Consider the following 15,887-nt stretch of genomic DNA (forward strand, 5'->3'; position numbering starts at 1 on the left):
GTAATCCCAGCACTTTGCTGAGGCAGGTGGATCACCTGAGGTCAGGAGTTCAAGACCAGCCTGGCCAACATGGTGAAACTCTGTCTCTACTAAAAATACAAAAATAATAATAATAATAATAATAATAATAATAATAATAATTAGCCAAGTGTGGTGGTGCACACCTATAATCCCAGCAACTCAGGAGGCTGAGGCAGGAGAATTGCTTGAACCTGGGAGGTGGAGGTTGCAGTGAGCTGAGATCCCACTACTGCACTCCAGCCTGGGTGACAGAGTGAGATTCCATCTCAAAAAAGAAAAAAAAAAAAAAAAAAGAATAAAGTTGGGAATATGCCCAGGCCCCCACCCTGTTTCCTGTCTCCCCCTCAAGTGGAGACCTGAGGTAGAGCCAAGAGTCCCAGTCTATCCTACCACCCTGGCCTCCTCCCTGTGTCCCCAGATATGGGGAGGTGACTTGCTCCACCCTTTCCCACCCTTGCAGTGCTACACTTGGAGGCTCTGGGTCCACTGGGGACTCAGAAAATTCCAGGTTCACACAAGCTAGACTTCTGTGCTACAGAGGGAGAAGGGGCAGGGCACTCTGCTCTTTCCCACTCCCTGAAGGCACTGCTTCTAGGCTGGGAAAGCAGTGCTTTGGGAAGAGTTCAGGGAGGCAAGGGCTGCATCATAGAAAGGCAGATCTGAAAGATGTCAGCGTGGGCTTTACAGTCAGACCACAATGCAATTCAGCGCAGTTGCCTCCACCTGAAAGGTAAGCAGGTCACGTGGCTTACCTGCCTCTGACCTCAAGCAAGGAAACTGCCCACTGCCTACCTCATTGGCTTAACAGGGGCTCATGAGAGATAATAAGCATCAAACACCTAGTGCTGTACATGGTATCAGCAGATGCTCAGAAATATGCCTGTTCATATGAGTCATGATTACTATTTATCTAGAAGACAAAGCTTTGCAATGAACTACATTGTTCTCATTTCTAAATAAACTAACTCACCTCCTGCTTCCTCCTGTTCCAGACCAGAGTTGACTGTCTGCCACAGGGCTCTGTCTCCTACCAGTTCCCCTGGGAACAACTCCTACCAAATCGACTATTTACAACATGCTCTCGCATGTGTTCATTCCTTTGAATTAGCCTGAGCACATGTTATCCTCAGCCTCCTTTTACAGTTGGGGAAACTGAAGTCCAGAAAGAGGGACTTACTCAACATCCTATAACCACCACATTTCATCAATTCTAAGATGTCATTTTCATATTTCTTTTTTTTTCTTTTTTTTCTTTTTTTTTCTTTTTTGAGATGGGGTTTTGCTCTTTCGTGCAGGCTGGAGGGCAGTGGGGGTGATCGTGGCTCACTGCAACCTCTGCCTTCCGGTTTCAAGTGATTCTCCTGCCTCAGCCTCCCGAGTAGCTGGGATTACAGGCACCCATCACCAAGCCCGGCTAATTTTTGTATTTTTAGTAGAGATGGGGTTTCACCATGTTGGCCAGGCTAGTCTCGAACTCCTGACCTCGTGATCTGCCTGCCTCAGCCTCCCAAAGGGCTGGGATTACAGGCGTGAGCCACTGCAGCCGCGCATATTTCAACTCCTCTGAAATGAGGTGTATCCTATCGTGATAGTTGATGGTAGCTTAGCTGGCAACATTTTCTTGTTCTTAGTGCTATATAAAATAACATGCATCTTACAACAATGACTTCTTAGATTCGATGGAATATGACAGCAGGTGAGAACCAAGACTCACATCAGTCCCCGCCTCCTGGCTCCCTCCACCACATGAGAGGTAACTAACTGGCTCTTAATCACCTTTAATAATCTTTTAGATTTCTCTCCATGGGCCTCATTGAAAAAAGAAAACTTGTAACCAAATGAATTGAATGTATTATATTTCTTCACTTTTCACTAATTCAAAGACAGGCAAACCTGCCTAGGAGAGCTTCCATTGACATCTAATTTATTCAACTAAATATTAAGTTGAATAATTAAAGCAAAAAAATAGCTTTAGTTTGTGCAGTATTATGAGAGATGAACATATGATTTCCACTGAATATGTTGAAATAAATAAAGTTCATCTCTACCTTCAAGAACTTTTGGGATCCACCTCAATTTGGGAAGCTCCAGGCTCCAGCAGGGACTGTGTGCCCTCCAGCATGGAGGCTCCAATCCTACAGGCCTCCTTCCTCTGCCCCTGACCCCAGGGGCTGCCTGGCCACCTTGATTCTCACCCCTCACATACTGCTTTGGACATTAACTGAAAAGTATCTAAGAGACCCCATCTTAAGATCAAGTATCTTGGCTCTTGCCTCTTGACTGGCCAAACACCCAAAAAAACCAGCCCAAAGGCCCCCCAGCAGCTGCCCCATAGTGTACTTACTGCAGACGGAAGATGGCAGTCAGCCAGGGACAGCATCCCTGGAAACGGAGAGAACAGGGATTAGCTTCCAACATCTGTGTCTTTGGGAGGCAGATGTAACTATTGTCTTTGACATTAAATAACCATTTAACCTCCTGTTGTACAAAAAACAGTGCTTTTATCCCATATTCAGCAAGCATGCGCCCAGTACTTCACAATATACACCACATGCCTGGAATTCCTGCTAAAATCTCTTGACAACCTCGTGGTCAAATCACAAAACTTAGATCAAATCGGATGAAAGCTCAGGGCAGCTCTGGGGAAAGTGATGTGGGCTGCTGTTTGATTGTTTACAATCACTGACCAAGAGGTGAGGCAAAAGAGAGGAAACAAGCCTAATGGATTGGATGGTCTGCTGGAGTGGCTGTTAGGGGGAAAGGGTGTCTGTAGGTTTTATTGTCCTTCACATCTCTTAAACTTAATACCCCTAAAGCTGGGCTGTTATCCAGCTAGGAAAGACAAATATTTGTTCAATAATTCATTCAACAATGACTAAGCACCTACTAGGCATCAGGCGCTGGGGAACAGGGCTGGAGAAGGCAGGGCTCTTGCCCACATCTGGCTCATAATCCAGCCGGCAAGTCCATAATTAACTGTCACACAAAGCCATACATGTAAGAGAGAGAAGTGCTGGAGAAGCCCAAGGGATTCCATAGCCCTTCCCGCCTACAAGTTCATCCAGTCTCAAGATCCCCGGTCATCCAGCTGCCATCTCTCCTGTGGTACTTCGCAAGTTCAGGTGCCTTCGTGGATGCAGAAAACACTTTCTCCAGCACTTGGCACTCAAGATCCACCCTACTCCCTCCCCAAAACCATGACTGCCAGTCCCCACCACCTGGCCATGACCACAACTGTTCCTTAGATACCAACCAGCTCATTTTCAAAGTCTTGTTGCCCTGAGGAGGAAGTTGATGACAATCTCTGAAATCTGGACTCGCTAGAGACACAAAGAAGAAAAACAATGACAGATAATTCCTTAAAAAAAAAAAAAAGTCAGAGTCAAAAAGATCATGTCCAGTATTTTGCTGACTCTTGGAGCTCAGAAGCAAAGCTACCAGCCCTCAATGGCTGAGACAAAATATAACTCACTCTGTGAAAGACAGAGACAAGGACAATGACCATTCCCAGGCATGGTATAAAACTCTATGTTATATGGGATGAACAGCAAGGGGTCAACACTCAGAAACCATACCATTGTGACTGGTCTAGCTAAAGTGACTTCAAAGGGTTGCCAATTTATAGCATATTTCCCAATATTATCAAATAAAACTTGGAATAAATACTATATTTTATCAAATCTAAGATACCACTGGTTGTAATTTGCATAATTATTTTATGAACTGCTAAAGAAAAAATGCTGCCAAATAACCTATGACCACCCACCAATAACAAGATGCCTCCCAATTTCGGAGATGAGAAAATGTCAAAACATATGTTTTAGAGTGGACAAATGATGGCACTTTATATTGTGGCATTGTAATCAAATCCTTTCTTGAGAGTACTCCCATAAAAATACCCCATGTGCTATAAATCTGAGGTGTTTGCAATATGTGACTGCTTTTCTTTTTTTTTTTTTTTTTTTGAGACGGAGTCTCGCTCTGCCGCCCAGGCTGGAGTGCAGTGGCCGGATCTCAGCTCACTGCAAGCTCCGCCTCCCGGGTTTACGCCATTCTTCTGCCTCAGCCTCCCGAGTAGCTGGGACTACAGGCGCCCGCCACCTCGCCTGGCTAGTTTTTTGTATTTTTAGTAGAGACGGGGTTTCACCGTGTTAGCCAGGATGGTCTCGATCTCCTGATCTCGTGATCCGCCTGTCTCAGTCTCCCAAAGTGCTGGGATTACAGGCTTGAGCCACCGCGCCCGGCCTGTTTTTTTTTTTTTTTTTTTTTTGAGATGGCTCTGTCACCCAGGCTGGAAGTGCAATGGTACAATCTTGGCTCGTTGCAACCTCTGCCTCCCAGGTTCAAGCAATTCTCTGCCTCAGCCTCCTGAGTAATTGGGCTTACAGGCGCCCGCCACCATGCCCAGCTAATTTTTTTATTTTTAATAGAGACAGGGTTTCATCATCTTGGCCAGGCTGGTCTTGAACTCCTGACCTCATGATCCACCCGCCTCAGCCTCCCAAAGTGCTAGGATTATAGCTGTGAGCCAACATGCCTGGCTGTGACTCCTTTTCTTTTTTTTTTTTTTTTTTGAGACGGAGTCTCGCTCTGTCGCCCAGGCTGGAGTGCAGTGGCGCGATCTCGGCTCACTGCAAGCTCCGCCTCCCAGGTTCCCGCCATTCTCCCGCCTCAGCCTCCGAGTAGCTGGGACTACAGGCGCCCGCCACCGCGCCCGGCTAGGTTTTTTTTTTTGTATTTTTAGTAGAGACGGGGTTTCACCGTGTTAGCCAGGAGGGTCTCGATCTCCTGACCTCGTGATCCGCCCGCCTCGGCCTCCCAAAGTGCTGGGATTACAGGCTTGAGCCACCGCGCCCGGCTGTGACTCCTTTTCTCTAGTCTCCTATTCCTGGTTCTACTGTTCCCCTGCTAAAGAGAAAACACATGACGAGACTTAACTTTAAAAGCCTTTGCAGAGACACTGTCCCTTTTGACCTTCAAGGTGACCTCATGGGGAAGAGACGACAGAAGGAGACCGACCCTAATAAGTTTGGGGCCTTGACCAAGGTTGCACAGCCAGGGATGCAGCAGGGCCCTCTGATCCCCAGGTGGTCTTTTCAACCAGAGTACATGGCCCCCACTTCTAGCTGAATGTGCCGTAAAGGCATCAGATGTCCCAAAAGTTTCTCCCCAACAGCCCAAGGTCATCACCTCAGGCTTTAGCAAATCCCAGAGCAGAGATCATGGGAAAGGATGGTGCATTTTCAGGTACACCTCTCCTCTTCCCAGTTCAAAGGATCCTGCCACTCAGGCCACATGTCAGGAGGGGCCCGAGAGTGGAGGGTCTGCCTGAAGAGCCCCAGGGGAGGCTCTGGGTGGCAGCTGGGGCCAGTGCCTGAGTTTTCATCACTCACTTCCTATTGCCACATCTGACACAAGATCCTGGGTGCAAACAGCCAGCTGGAGCTGGAATGTCAGGTTGTGCAAATTCAGAATTCACTGTCACCCTTCAGGCGACATGAACAGAGAATCCTAGAGCCTCACGCAGAACTAGAAGGACCCGAGGCCCAGCCGAGGGAGCCTGTGCTTTGTAACAGACTTATCCAAAGCCGGCACTGACCTGGCAGGAGGGTGGGGCAGTTCCCTGACGGCTCTGCTGCCCTTCTTGATCCTCACCCAGCCCTGGCCCCAAGCTAATTAATTTCAAAGATAATCACTTAAAACACTCAAGGTGAGAAAGAAAATGGGCATCCTCTTCAGAGGATGATGAAAGCCCTCAGTATCTAAAGCAACCTGTTCGAGGCCAATAAGGTTCACAGCCTTGGCCCAACAGAAGCCCTGAGGGAGCTGAGCATCTAAGCCTGGGTTTTTGTTTTTGTTTTTGTTTTGGTTTTGTGAGCACAATGAGGGTAGTGAGACTGACCTCATGGGTCTGTGGTGAAGAGCAAAGAGAATAGCTATTGGTACAGGCCAGGTAGATACACTCAGTGAACACAATCTAATAGCAGTGTCATGTGTGGGTCCTGCCCACACGGAGGGCTTCATAAGCCCCCAGCCCATTCCAGGGACACACCCACACTATACACACATATATGTACACACACACTCATATACACGTACGCACATGCATGCTCATAGCCTAGGTGATATATCTTTACCTGTCTGCTTCTGACACCAGAGCAATGCGGCCATAGTCCCAGAATCTTCTTCTTATAATGGAAAACACCAAGATTAAGAACTAAAAATAGAAAATAAACCAAGTAAAAGCATATTGGATGGCTTCTCATTAGAAGACACAGTGGTCTCAGGGGTAAAACCCACCTGCCTGCACTCAGCAGGGCTAGAAGGAAAACACACAGGCTCAGAGAGGGCGCTGAGCTGCCCAAGGCCACACAGCTCAGTAGCCTAGATGCTTTGCTCACCCTTTCACCAGCTCCTGTCACCTGTGCCCACGCCACCAAGGCTGCCAGCGCTGATGCCAAGCTTGCCTGGAGCCTGCCTAGTTATGGACGTCAGCCCTGTCTCTTGCTCTCAAGGCAGCAGTGATACCACAAGGACCCAGCCTCAGGCCCTGATCTGCCTTCAGTGGCCCCTAAGCAGGAGGGTAAGGTCTGGCCTCACAGCAGTCCCAGGAATCAGTATCCTTCTTCACTTTACAGAAAATTTCTTTTTTCTTTTTTTGAGATGGAGTCTCGCTCTGTCACCCAGGCTGGAGTGCAATGTCATGATCTCAGCTCACTGCAACCTCTGCCTCCCTGGTTCAAGCAATTCTCATGCCTCAGCCTCCAGAGTAGCTGGGAATACAGATGCCTGCCACCATGCCCAGCTAATTTTTGTATTTTAGTAGAGACAGGGTTTCACCATATTGGTCAGGCTGGTCTCGAACTCCTGACCTCAGGTGATCCCCCTGCCTCAGCCTCCCAAAGGGCTGGGATTACAGGCGTGAGCCACCACGCTGGCCAGAAATTTCATTTTAAATTACAGAACCAAGGTAGCACAGCCTTCTCAGGCTAAGCCAGAAACGGTCAGATTTTTCCTGTGAGTTTGGTTCCCCTGAAGGCAGGCCCCGCAGGCACAGAGCATGCATGCAGGCAGCAAGGCCCCACGAGAACCTGTGCTCAGGCTGGCTCAGCCTTCATAAGCTGGGACACCTCAGCAAGCTTGTGTCCAACGGCAACCTCAGGGCTGGACTAAGCCGGTTAGCTCTAGACATCTGTAGACTCTAGACTGTCCTCACTCCCCACAGTCCACCTTGGCAGGCTCCCTGCCATGTTCCTGCCTCTCTTCCCTCCCTAGACAGGGTCCCTCTCTTTGAGGTTCAGGGAGGTAGAGAAATAAATCTTAGTAAGCACATCCCTGCCTGCTCTGATCAGAAACAGGGGTTTTGAAGGTGGGCTTTGTTTTCCTAAAGGAAATCCAGAAGACCTGAACCCCAGAGGCACTGAGTTCTTGTGGAATTTTCTTCAGGTGAATCAGGAAGTTGGTGACATATTTTCAAAGGCAGGTGAGTTGTGTTGTAGGAAAACCACGAAACCTGCTCAGCAGGTGCCTGCCCTTCCTGTCCACAGCAGCTGCCACCCTGGCCTGTGCAGTGCAGACGTTTCCCACAAACCCATGCTCTCCAGGGCCCTCTGGCTCTTATGTGTCCCTGCTCCCCTACCCCCAAAACTTACTGCAATAAAAACCCACCCCTGGCCAGGCACTGTGGCTTACTCCTGTAATCCCAGCACTTTGGGAGGCCAAGGCTGGTGAATCACTTGAGCTCAGGAGTTTGAGACCAGCCTAGGCAACAGGGTGTGAAACCCCATCTCTACCAAAAATGCAAAAATTAGCCAGACATGGTGGCATGTGCTTGTAGTCCGAGCTATGCAGGAGGCTGAGGTGGGAGGATTGCTTGAGCCCAGGAGGAGGAAGTCGCAGTGAACTGTGATTATGCCACTGTACTTCAGCCTGGGTGACAGAGTGAGACCTTGTCTCAAAAAAAAAAAAAAAAAAAATTAACCTTCAGCAGCACACTCCAGTAGAGGGTGACTCTCTTCTCAACCAACACTGTTGTAACAATACCCACCCAGCCCACCTAGGGTCCCTGCCCAGGCCCCCCTCTCTTTACTCCTTACCTTGGCCAAACTCTCCCCACCCTGAAGACCCAGGGCCACCCTCCTCTAATCCCACCAACTCTGAAATCCACCCCAACACCACTGTCTACTCCTCCCTGCTACCCTAAGCCACCCTCCCCACGTTCCCCACCCAAGCCTAGTCTCCAGCTCCAAGCAGTCCAAGGGTGTTTACTCCATCAGAGCCATCTGCCCCCTTCATTCAGATGGTCTCTGCTACATGTTAGGAGACAGCATCAAGAGACACTGGCCAGCCCATGGCATTTGTGAAAAGAAGGGGCACTTTAACCCCAATAAATCTCAGCCAGCTAACGTTGAGTCTGCATAAGGAAGAACAATGACATGTTTCAAATTGGAGGCATCCTTGTGAACAAGGAGATCTACGTTAAAGAAAGGCCACCTGCTGAAGGCACGCTCTGAGAATCAGCTTTTGATTTTTTTTTTTTTTTTTTTTTTTTTTTGAGACAGCGTCTCGCTGTTGTTGCCCAGGCTGGAGTGCAGTGGCATGATCTTGGCTCATTGCAACTCCGCCTCCCGGGTTCAAGAAATTCTCCTGCCTCGGCCTCCAGAGTAGCTGGGATTACAGGCATGCGCCACCACACTCAGCTAATTTTTTGTATTTTTAGTAGACACAGGGTTTCACCATGTTAGCCAGGCTGGTCTCGAACTCCTGACCTCAGGTGATCTACTCGCCTTAGCCTCCCAAAGTGCTGGGATTACAGGCATGAGCCACCATACCCAGCCCAGCTTCCGATTCTTTAAAAACCCCAGGGATGCCAGAGGGGAACAGGAGGTGACACTTGGGAATTGCAGCTGCTCTATTCTAGTCCGTACTCTCCATTCACATTTCTCAACCCCTTGAGATGACCCTTCCCAAGGGCCTTAAAGACATGACAGGCAGAGAGTTCTGCAAGCATGGTAATAATCACAGGCATAGCTATGTGAGTATTTTGGCCTTATCCAATCTCCAAAATCCTCTGAGGCAGGAATTATGATCTCCATTTCTGGAGCAGAAAGGGGAGGTGCACAGAAGCTATGTAACACGTCCAAGTCACAGAGCTGGTAAGCAGCAGAGTAGGGATTTAAACCCAGCTACGTCTGACTTCTCATCTAAGTTTCCCAGAAGGCCCTGGGCGGGGGATTTAAACAAATAACTGAGGCAGTAGGACACGACTTGTGAGGGCTCTCACCAGGAAGCAGCTGACGTCTATGAGCAGGACAGTGGGGATGCCACCAAAGGTGACTCCCTGGAGCACGGTGCTGTTTTTGGCCGAGTTGTAGCAATAGGAGTCATTGGGCTGGTCCCCGAGGCCCAGCTGCTCCCTGATGGACACCGCCTTGGACTGCCACAGCTCCAGGAATGGGGAGTCCGCCATCATGCCTGTCTTCCCTGGAGCACAGGACAACAGAACAAGGCAGACAGATGTTCAGCGCTCAAATTTCTTGCAGATTCCCACCAGTGCTGGCAGAACCAAAGGTGGGCATTTCCCCAGGGACTGGTCGGGCACAGGGAGCCAGCAGCAAGGAGTCCAGGAGAGCCAGACATTGGACCTCTGAGTGCCTGGCGGTGTCCACAGAGAATGGCTCCATTATGGGACAATCTCGGGGGATCAGATGGTCAGAGTGGATGGCTCATCCAGGACACAGTGGGCAGATCCCCAGAGGGGGTGACATGGAGTAAGGGAGGGACAGAGTTGCTGCAGCTGCTGACTTAAGAAGTCCTAAAGCTCCTCTAGCCTCAAGGACTCATGTTGGGAAAGTCACTCCTGCAGAAGCCACTGGCAGATCTGCAGTACAGGCAGGGGAGAGGGAGAAAGGCACACAAAGGCAAGAGGAAAATACAGGGATAAACAGGGAAGAAGGGAACATCCAAGTATTCACGATGGTCCATCCACGAACCACAGACAACACCTCACTCCCACTGCTCACAGAATGTCAGAGCTGGGACCTCAGAGATGGGTCCATCTGCTATACTTGGAAACTAAGCCTCAGAGGTTTAATAACTTGCCCCAAGGTTAAGGTTAAGGAGCTGGTCAGGGCAGAATTGAATCCCAAACCCAGTGTCCTGACTCTCAGATGCCAGTTCTCTTTTTACTTTGCCACAGAGGAGAAAGCAAAGGGGGTGGTCTAGGGTAGGGAGGGGGAGGGAGTCAGGAGTTCCAAGGCCTTCTCAGGGACCTCTGGGTCTGCCAGCTCTGCCCTTTCACACATACATACCCCTCCTGGGTACCATCAGTCTAACTGCAAGGCCCAGCATTTCCAAAGCAAACACTGCTCCAGGCTGGGTTGTTGACTTTTCCTTCCTGAGGCTCCTGGTGCCCCTGGTGAAGCTAACAGAAATCTCCAGTGTCTGTCCCCTGACACCTGAGGCCCGGGAGTTAGTGTCCAAGTTCTCACGCTGTGGCTGAAGGGCCAGAACACATGTTCAACCTGGACTTGCTTAAGATCCCATCTGCCCAAATTTGGTAAATCTAGAATTCCCAGGGGATTTCTGCTAAGTCTGGTGCTTCTAGCTGTTATAGGGACAAAGATCTTGAGAACAAGAAGAAAAGATATAGAGAACCCAAACAGATGTTTGGATACCAGTAGTGCTGGTGGGGTATGTTGGGTAACCCCTAGGCCTGCAGTGCTGGGGACAATCACACATGGACACCTACACACACACACACATACACACACGACAGGAAGTATAGGAAGGGTGAATAAGTGGAAAGTCCAAGAGCCTGGGAGCATCCCCCAGAGAGCCAAGTCACTTTTTCAACCTTCTAAGAGACTTGGTAATGGCTGGAGGTAGTAGGGGTTGTGATGCCAGAGTCATGGGGCTGCTGGCTCTGAACACAGCCACAAGAGTGACCTCTGGAACACAGATGTTCTTGGCTTCCCTTTAAACCCCACCCAGTGGTACCGCCCAATGGAACACCCCAGCCCAACACTTTGAGGCCACCACCTACCCCTCCTTCTTCCTGTCCCCACACTTACCAGATGCTAGGGGAAGGAAGGACTGTGGATGGACCCGTTGGGGAGGTCCTCAGTTGGAGCTGTCTCTGGCAAAGGCAAAAGCAGCCCCAGTACCTCCTAAGCGGCGAAGGGCCAGGCCTCAGAACTAACACTCATTTCCTGCAGGGCTTTCCTGACCAGGAAGTCCTGGGGTACCAGCCTGTAGACTTTCCTGAAGGATCACAGACACCCAGCATCACATGGGAGCCACCCTTTTCCAGTGTAGGGGTCTGGATGGAAACCCTCCAGCACACACCCGTGTATGCATGCTGCCCATATGGAGCTTTACGTTCTGCCCAGTGGGCTCCCTCCTGCCTGGATCTCTCCCCAAACTCCCAGAACTGGCTCTCCATCCGTTAGTGCTCCTCTGTGTGACCCTACTCCTCCTTCCTCAGCCAGCACCACCTGCGGACCCAGCCTCTCTCCTCTTCACCAATAACTCAAGGACCTGCTGGGGCTAGGGGAGCAGCCCTCTCCCACAGAAGCCCTGGAGGCTGTGGGCTCATGGTAGGACCCCAAGCAAAGGACTTCACCTGGGCCCCAAGGGCTAGTGCTACTGGGGAGGCTCCCCAAGGTTCCCCAAGAGCTAGAATTAGGAAAAAGGAACACAGCAGCATGAACAAGGAAGGCTTGAGAAGTGAAGTGGAAAGAAAAAACATCCCATAAAATGCTCACAGAGGGAGCATTGTCCCTGGGAAGGGGAGGGTGCTGTGGTGGTGCTGGGAGTGGCAAACCCTCACCAGGACTGCAGAGAAGGAGAGAGGCCTCCGCGAAGGGAAATACCTGTGCCTCCTCTTCCCCCTCCAGCCCCAGTTATGCCTCTAAGTCACTTGTCTCTTGCCAAATAGGCTTCCCAGGGTGGTTTGACAAAGTCTGATAAGAACTCAGGGAGGTGGCTAGCAAATACTATGAGCCTGAGATGGAGGTAAGTTCAGGTGGCCAATCCTGTCTGCCCTCTCCGATGAGCACCCAGGTTAGGGCACAGCTCTGGGGATCCACAGTCTCTCTTAGACCCTTCAGCTCAGTCCCAGCCTGTGCCTGCCCATTAGACATGTAAAGTCCAGATCCCACTGAAACAGCTCCATCCCTCTGGCTCTCAACAGAACAGCTCCTCTGCATCTTCACAAACAGGCATGTTGTGCACGGGCAGCTGAGAACACAGACACCATGAAGCAGCGCTGCCAGACTGAGGAGAAGGCAGGGGGAGGGGAGCACCCAGTTGGCAGCTATGTGGAGGAGGCCAAACCAGCAGCTAGGCACTGTGGTTGCAGTGGCACCGCCTGGCTGAGAACCCCAGGGAATATTCAGTCATCCTAGATGTATGTGAACGCCTAGCACTTATCTGTGCCTTCCAGAAATTCTCCATTCATCCCCTTATTCCCACTTAATATGCTGAGGGTAGGAAAGCCAAGAATTACTGCTGAGGCCCAAAAGCCAGAGTGGGCAGCAGGTGACTTCACGCTCCCAACCCAAAGTTCAACCCATGTGCATGCAAGCATCTGACTGTGGCCAGTGGGAGATGGCTAAATCCAACAGCTGTCTGAACTTGCCAAAGTAAACCACCTATGCTAACCCACTGCCCAGTCTCCATTGGCAGCAAAGACTGGCCTGGTGACCAACTTGACAAGCTCTAGAAATGCCAGCACAATGCTGCAGGAAGTATATGGATATTGTTGGTTCTTGCAAGAAGGCCCGTACAAATTCAGGGTAATTTTATCATCACCAAATCTTTCAATCCTGTGATGACCATAGCAAAACTACAAGCTGCTCCAGGCCTTCTGCCTCAGGAGCTAACTCTGGTCTTTCAGATGCAGAATAAGGTTGCAGAGTAAACGTTATGGCAACACCAAACAGGACCCAGTAACCCAGACAACTGTTTACCTCTACCCTGGAGCACAAAAGAAATGACACAGCCCCTGGCTGAAATGAGAGGCAGTGTGGCTCAGGGATTATGTGAGCAGGCTCTGGAGTTAGGGTCTCAGCACCACGCAGTTCAGACAAGCAGCCTAACCACTCCATGCCTTGGCTTCCTTGGCCTGGAAATGCGAGTGATCACTTTCTCTCACGGGGCTGTTGGGAGGCACAGACCCCAAACACCTGTAAAGCACTTAGTCCAGGACCGGCCCTAGCAAGCAATTAGAAGCTGTTTGCCTTTATTTTAAGTCACCCCTCCAGCTAATGGGAAACACAAGGGCAGGACCCCACCTGACGTCTTCTCGGTTAGAGCCCAATGAACAGCTAGGAGAGACCTTTGCCCCCATACTAAACAAAGGAAGGGGGTGTGTGAAGAGAAAAGGAGCCTCGGCTTCCGGCTTCCGTTCATATCCCCCTGAAGGCACAGCAGACTTGAGGATGACCTGACAGGTGTCAGGGGAGGGTCAAGGGGTCCACCACGCTGTCCACCCCTGCCCTTGAAGAGGGCACCACCTGCCTGGGGCTGAATGACCAAGGCCCCTCCAGGGCCTCAGGCAGCTATTCTTATCAGGTGCTGGAACCTTTGCGGATTTGGTTTCTTAGCAGAGCTCACCTCACCTGTCCCGCCCCCGCCCTTCCCCCCAGTTCCCGAGTCCCCAGCCTTCGTCCTCAGGACTCCGCCAAGGCTGCAGGAAGTGGTCACCCTGGGACAGCCCGAGGGTGGCCTCTGCCTTCCTGGCGTCAGGAGACTCGGACGCCTGGCCCTTTCCCGGCCCGGCCTCGTCTAGGGTCGGAGGAGCCCAGAGCTGCGCTCCTAGTTAGGTGAGAGGTCGGATTCCGCCGACAAATCCCAAAGAGAGGGATGGTGAAGGTGGTACCAGTCCTGAAAGCGAAAAGTCGGAGCCTCGGAGAGGGAAGTCCTGAAAAGCCGCCAGAAAGTCCCGAGGAACGCAGGGCTGGAATGGGGGCGCGGCGACCCCTGCCCTGACCCTCTCCTCCCACCCAATCCGGCGTCGTCAACCCCTGCTTGGGGTCGGGGGCTTTGGTGTCTGCGGAGGCTGGGAGCCGTTCCGGAACCGGACACTTGGCGCGCACCCCGACGTGGACCCCGCCCCGCACGTCCCGGGAAAGGCGAAGGGCGCGTTTCCCCCCTTCACGCCCCCTGTCCCCTGTACCTGCGGCGGCGGCGTGTCTGGCGGGACCCAGCCAGGCGGGGCGTGTTCCGACCACTTAAAAGTTACAAAGTGAAACTCCAGCGCCTCCTGCACATGCGCAGAGCTGCGTCCACAGCTTGCCCAATTTGGAGCCTTTGCCCGCGCCGGCGCGAGCCTGGACGCAGCCGACTGCGCCTTCCGCGGTGGCCCTCGGCGGTCCTCTGCCCTGGCCTGGCCTCCTGATCGTCGCTTAGCCCCGCAGGTCCTCCCGGAGGTCTGCAAGCCCCGGACCGGCCAGCTCAAGTCCAGAGGCTGAGAAGGGATCCGTTGGGGCGCACCCTCTTCCGTCCCCCCTGCACGAGCCCAGTCTCTGGACGCCTCCGGGAGACCTGGGCCAAGCACAGGGTGGTCGCAGCGCAGAGAGAGCATCTGCAAACGTTGGTGGTGGTGCTTTGAATTTCCGCGAAGAGCTCTTAGACCCGCCCCAGGAGAGTGGAGGTGGCGGGGTGGTAGCATGGGGAGCTCAACAGGATTCAGCCTGCACCTCGGCTCCGGGCAGTCAGGGACCGCGCGGAGCGCCCTGCGAGAGGCCGCGGCTCCCCCGCCGCTGTAGAAGGCCGGACCGTGAAAGCCCGGAGGGTCTTCGTTCGGGCAAAAATGTGGGGGCGGGTCGCAGCATTTCCAACGCTCCTTAGGGCCAAGTCCCTTACTGCCCCAGCCAGGGCCGCCAAGGGCACCTACTCCAGCCCAGCTACGAGAGCGCGGCATGCCTCGCGGCCCGGAGCCAGATGTTTCCCGGAAGCCGGTGGCCTCTACAACTGGACCGCAAGCTCGCAAGTCCGCCGCGCCAGGGACTGCTGGGCGCTGCGCAGGAAGCGGGGCTGGGTTCGGGGAGGACCGCGAGCCCTGGGAATCAAGGAGCAAACCACCCCATCCGCAGGCCCCTGTTTCCCTATCTATGAAACGAGTGGTTGGACCAAAGCTTCCCTCTCAGGTCCTTTCTAGCACCAAACCACTCTGAGTTCTGAGCAGTCCTCTCCCCACATGCACGGCTTTGCGGGTTCTCCGACCTCTCTTCCATTTCTGAGCTTTCATCTTTTTCTGTAACTGTATAAAAATATCCTTCTTATGGCCGGGCGCCATGGCTCATGACTGTAATACCAGCACTTTGGGAGGCCGAGGCGGGCGGATCACCTGAGGTCGGGAGTTTGAGACCAGCCTGACCAGCGTGGAGAAACCCCGTCTCTACTAAAAATACAAAATTAGCCAGGTGTGTTGGCACATGCCTGTAATCCCAGCTACTAGGGAGGCTGAGGCAGGAGAATCGCTTGAACCTGGGAGGCAGAGGTACAGTGACCCGAGATCGCGCCATTGAACTCCAGCCTGGGCAACAGGAGTAAAACTCTGTCTCCAAAAAAAAAAAAAAAAAAAAAAAATTCCTCCTTACCTCCCTGTCCCTGATTCTAGCGCCAGGCTGTGGCTGTCCAGGGGTCGGGTGGGGAGGGTCTCTTCCTGCCTCTCTCAGTTCTTTTCTGTCCCATCTGGCTTCCCCTTCTCTCCCCAAACCTCTATCCACTAGTTATTTCCCAGGGTTTTTCCTCTGTGCCCACCCCCACCCAGTATAATCTCTGCCCTTGTCCCTCCAAAGCTGGGCCTGGCCATCCCCCCTCCCTGCTCTCTTACCTCCACATCTGACCATCTGCAGAGT

At 52.0% G+C, this 15,887-nt stretch overlaps 1 protein-coding gene across 8 annotated transcripts in view; it reads right to left on the bottom strand.

Moving 5' to 3' along the window:
• The window catches only part of TMEM63A (transmembrane protein 63A), a 37,472-nt gene extending 22,859 nt beyond the window's left edge, over positions 1-14,613 (bottom strand). Inside the window, exons 1-5 of one of the 8 annotated variants that reach the window (XR_004058734.1) lie at positions 14,201-14,613; positions 9,305-9,504; positions 6,159-6,238; positions 3,275-3,341; positions 2,366-2,403 (exon numbers count right to left, since the gene is read on the bottom strand). Coding sequence is in view for 3 of the 8 variants with exons in the window: in XM_030935663.1 (XP_030791523.1) it covers positions 2,366-2,403; positions 3,275-3,341; positions 6,159-6,238; positions 9,305-9,493 (374 nt within the window). In the remaining 5 variants the exon portion in view is untranslated. Of the gene's footprint in view, positions 1-2,365; positions 2,404-2,908; positions 2,998-3,274; positions 3,342-6,158; positions 6,239-9,304; positions 9,505-11,093; positions 14,139-14,200 lie in introns of those variants that run through there. The other 7 variants (XR_004058733.1, XR_004058735.1, XR_004058736.1 and 4 more) reach the window with 7 other exon arrangements.
• Positions 14,614-15,887: the final 1,274 nt, after the last annotated feature.

Source organism: Rhinopithecus roxellana, chromosome 8, assembly GCF_007565055.1.
Source record: "Rhinopithecus roxellana isolate Shanxi Qingling chromosome 8, ASM756505v1, whole genome shotgun sequence".
In the NCBI taxonomy this organism is placed as follows: Eukaryota; Metazoa; Chordata; class Mammalia; order Primates; family Cercopithecidae; genus Rhinopithecus; species Rhinopithecus roxellana.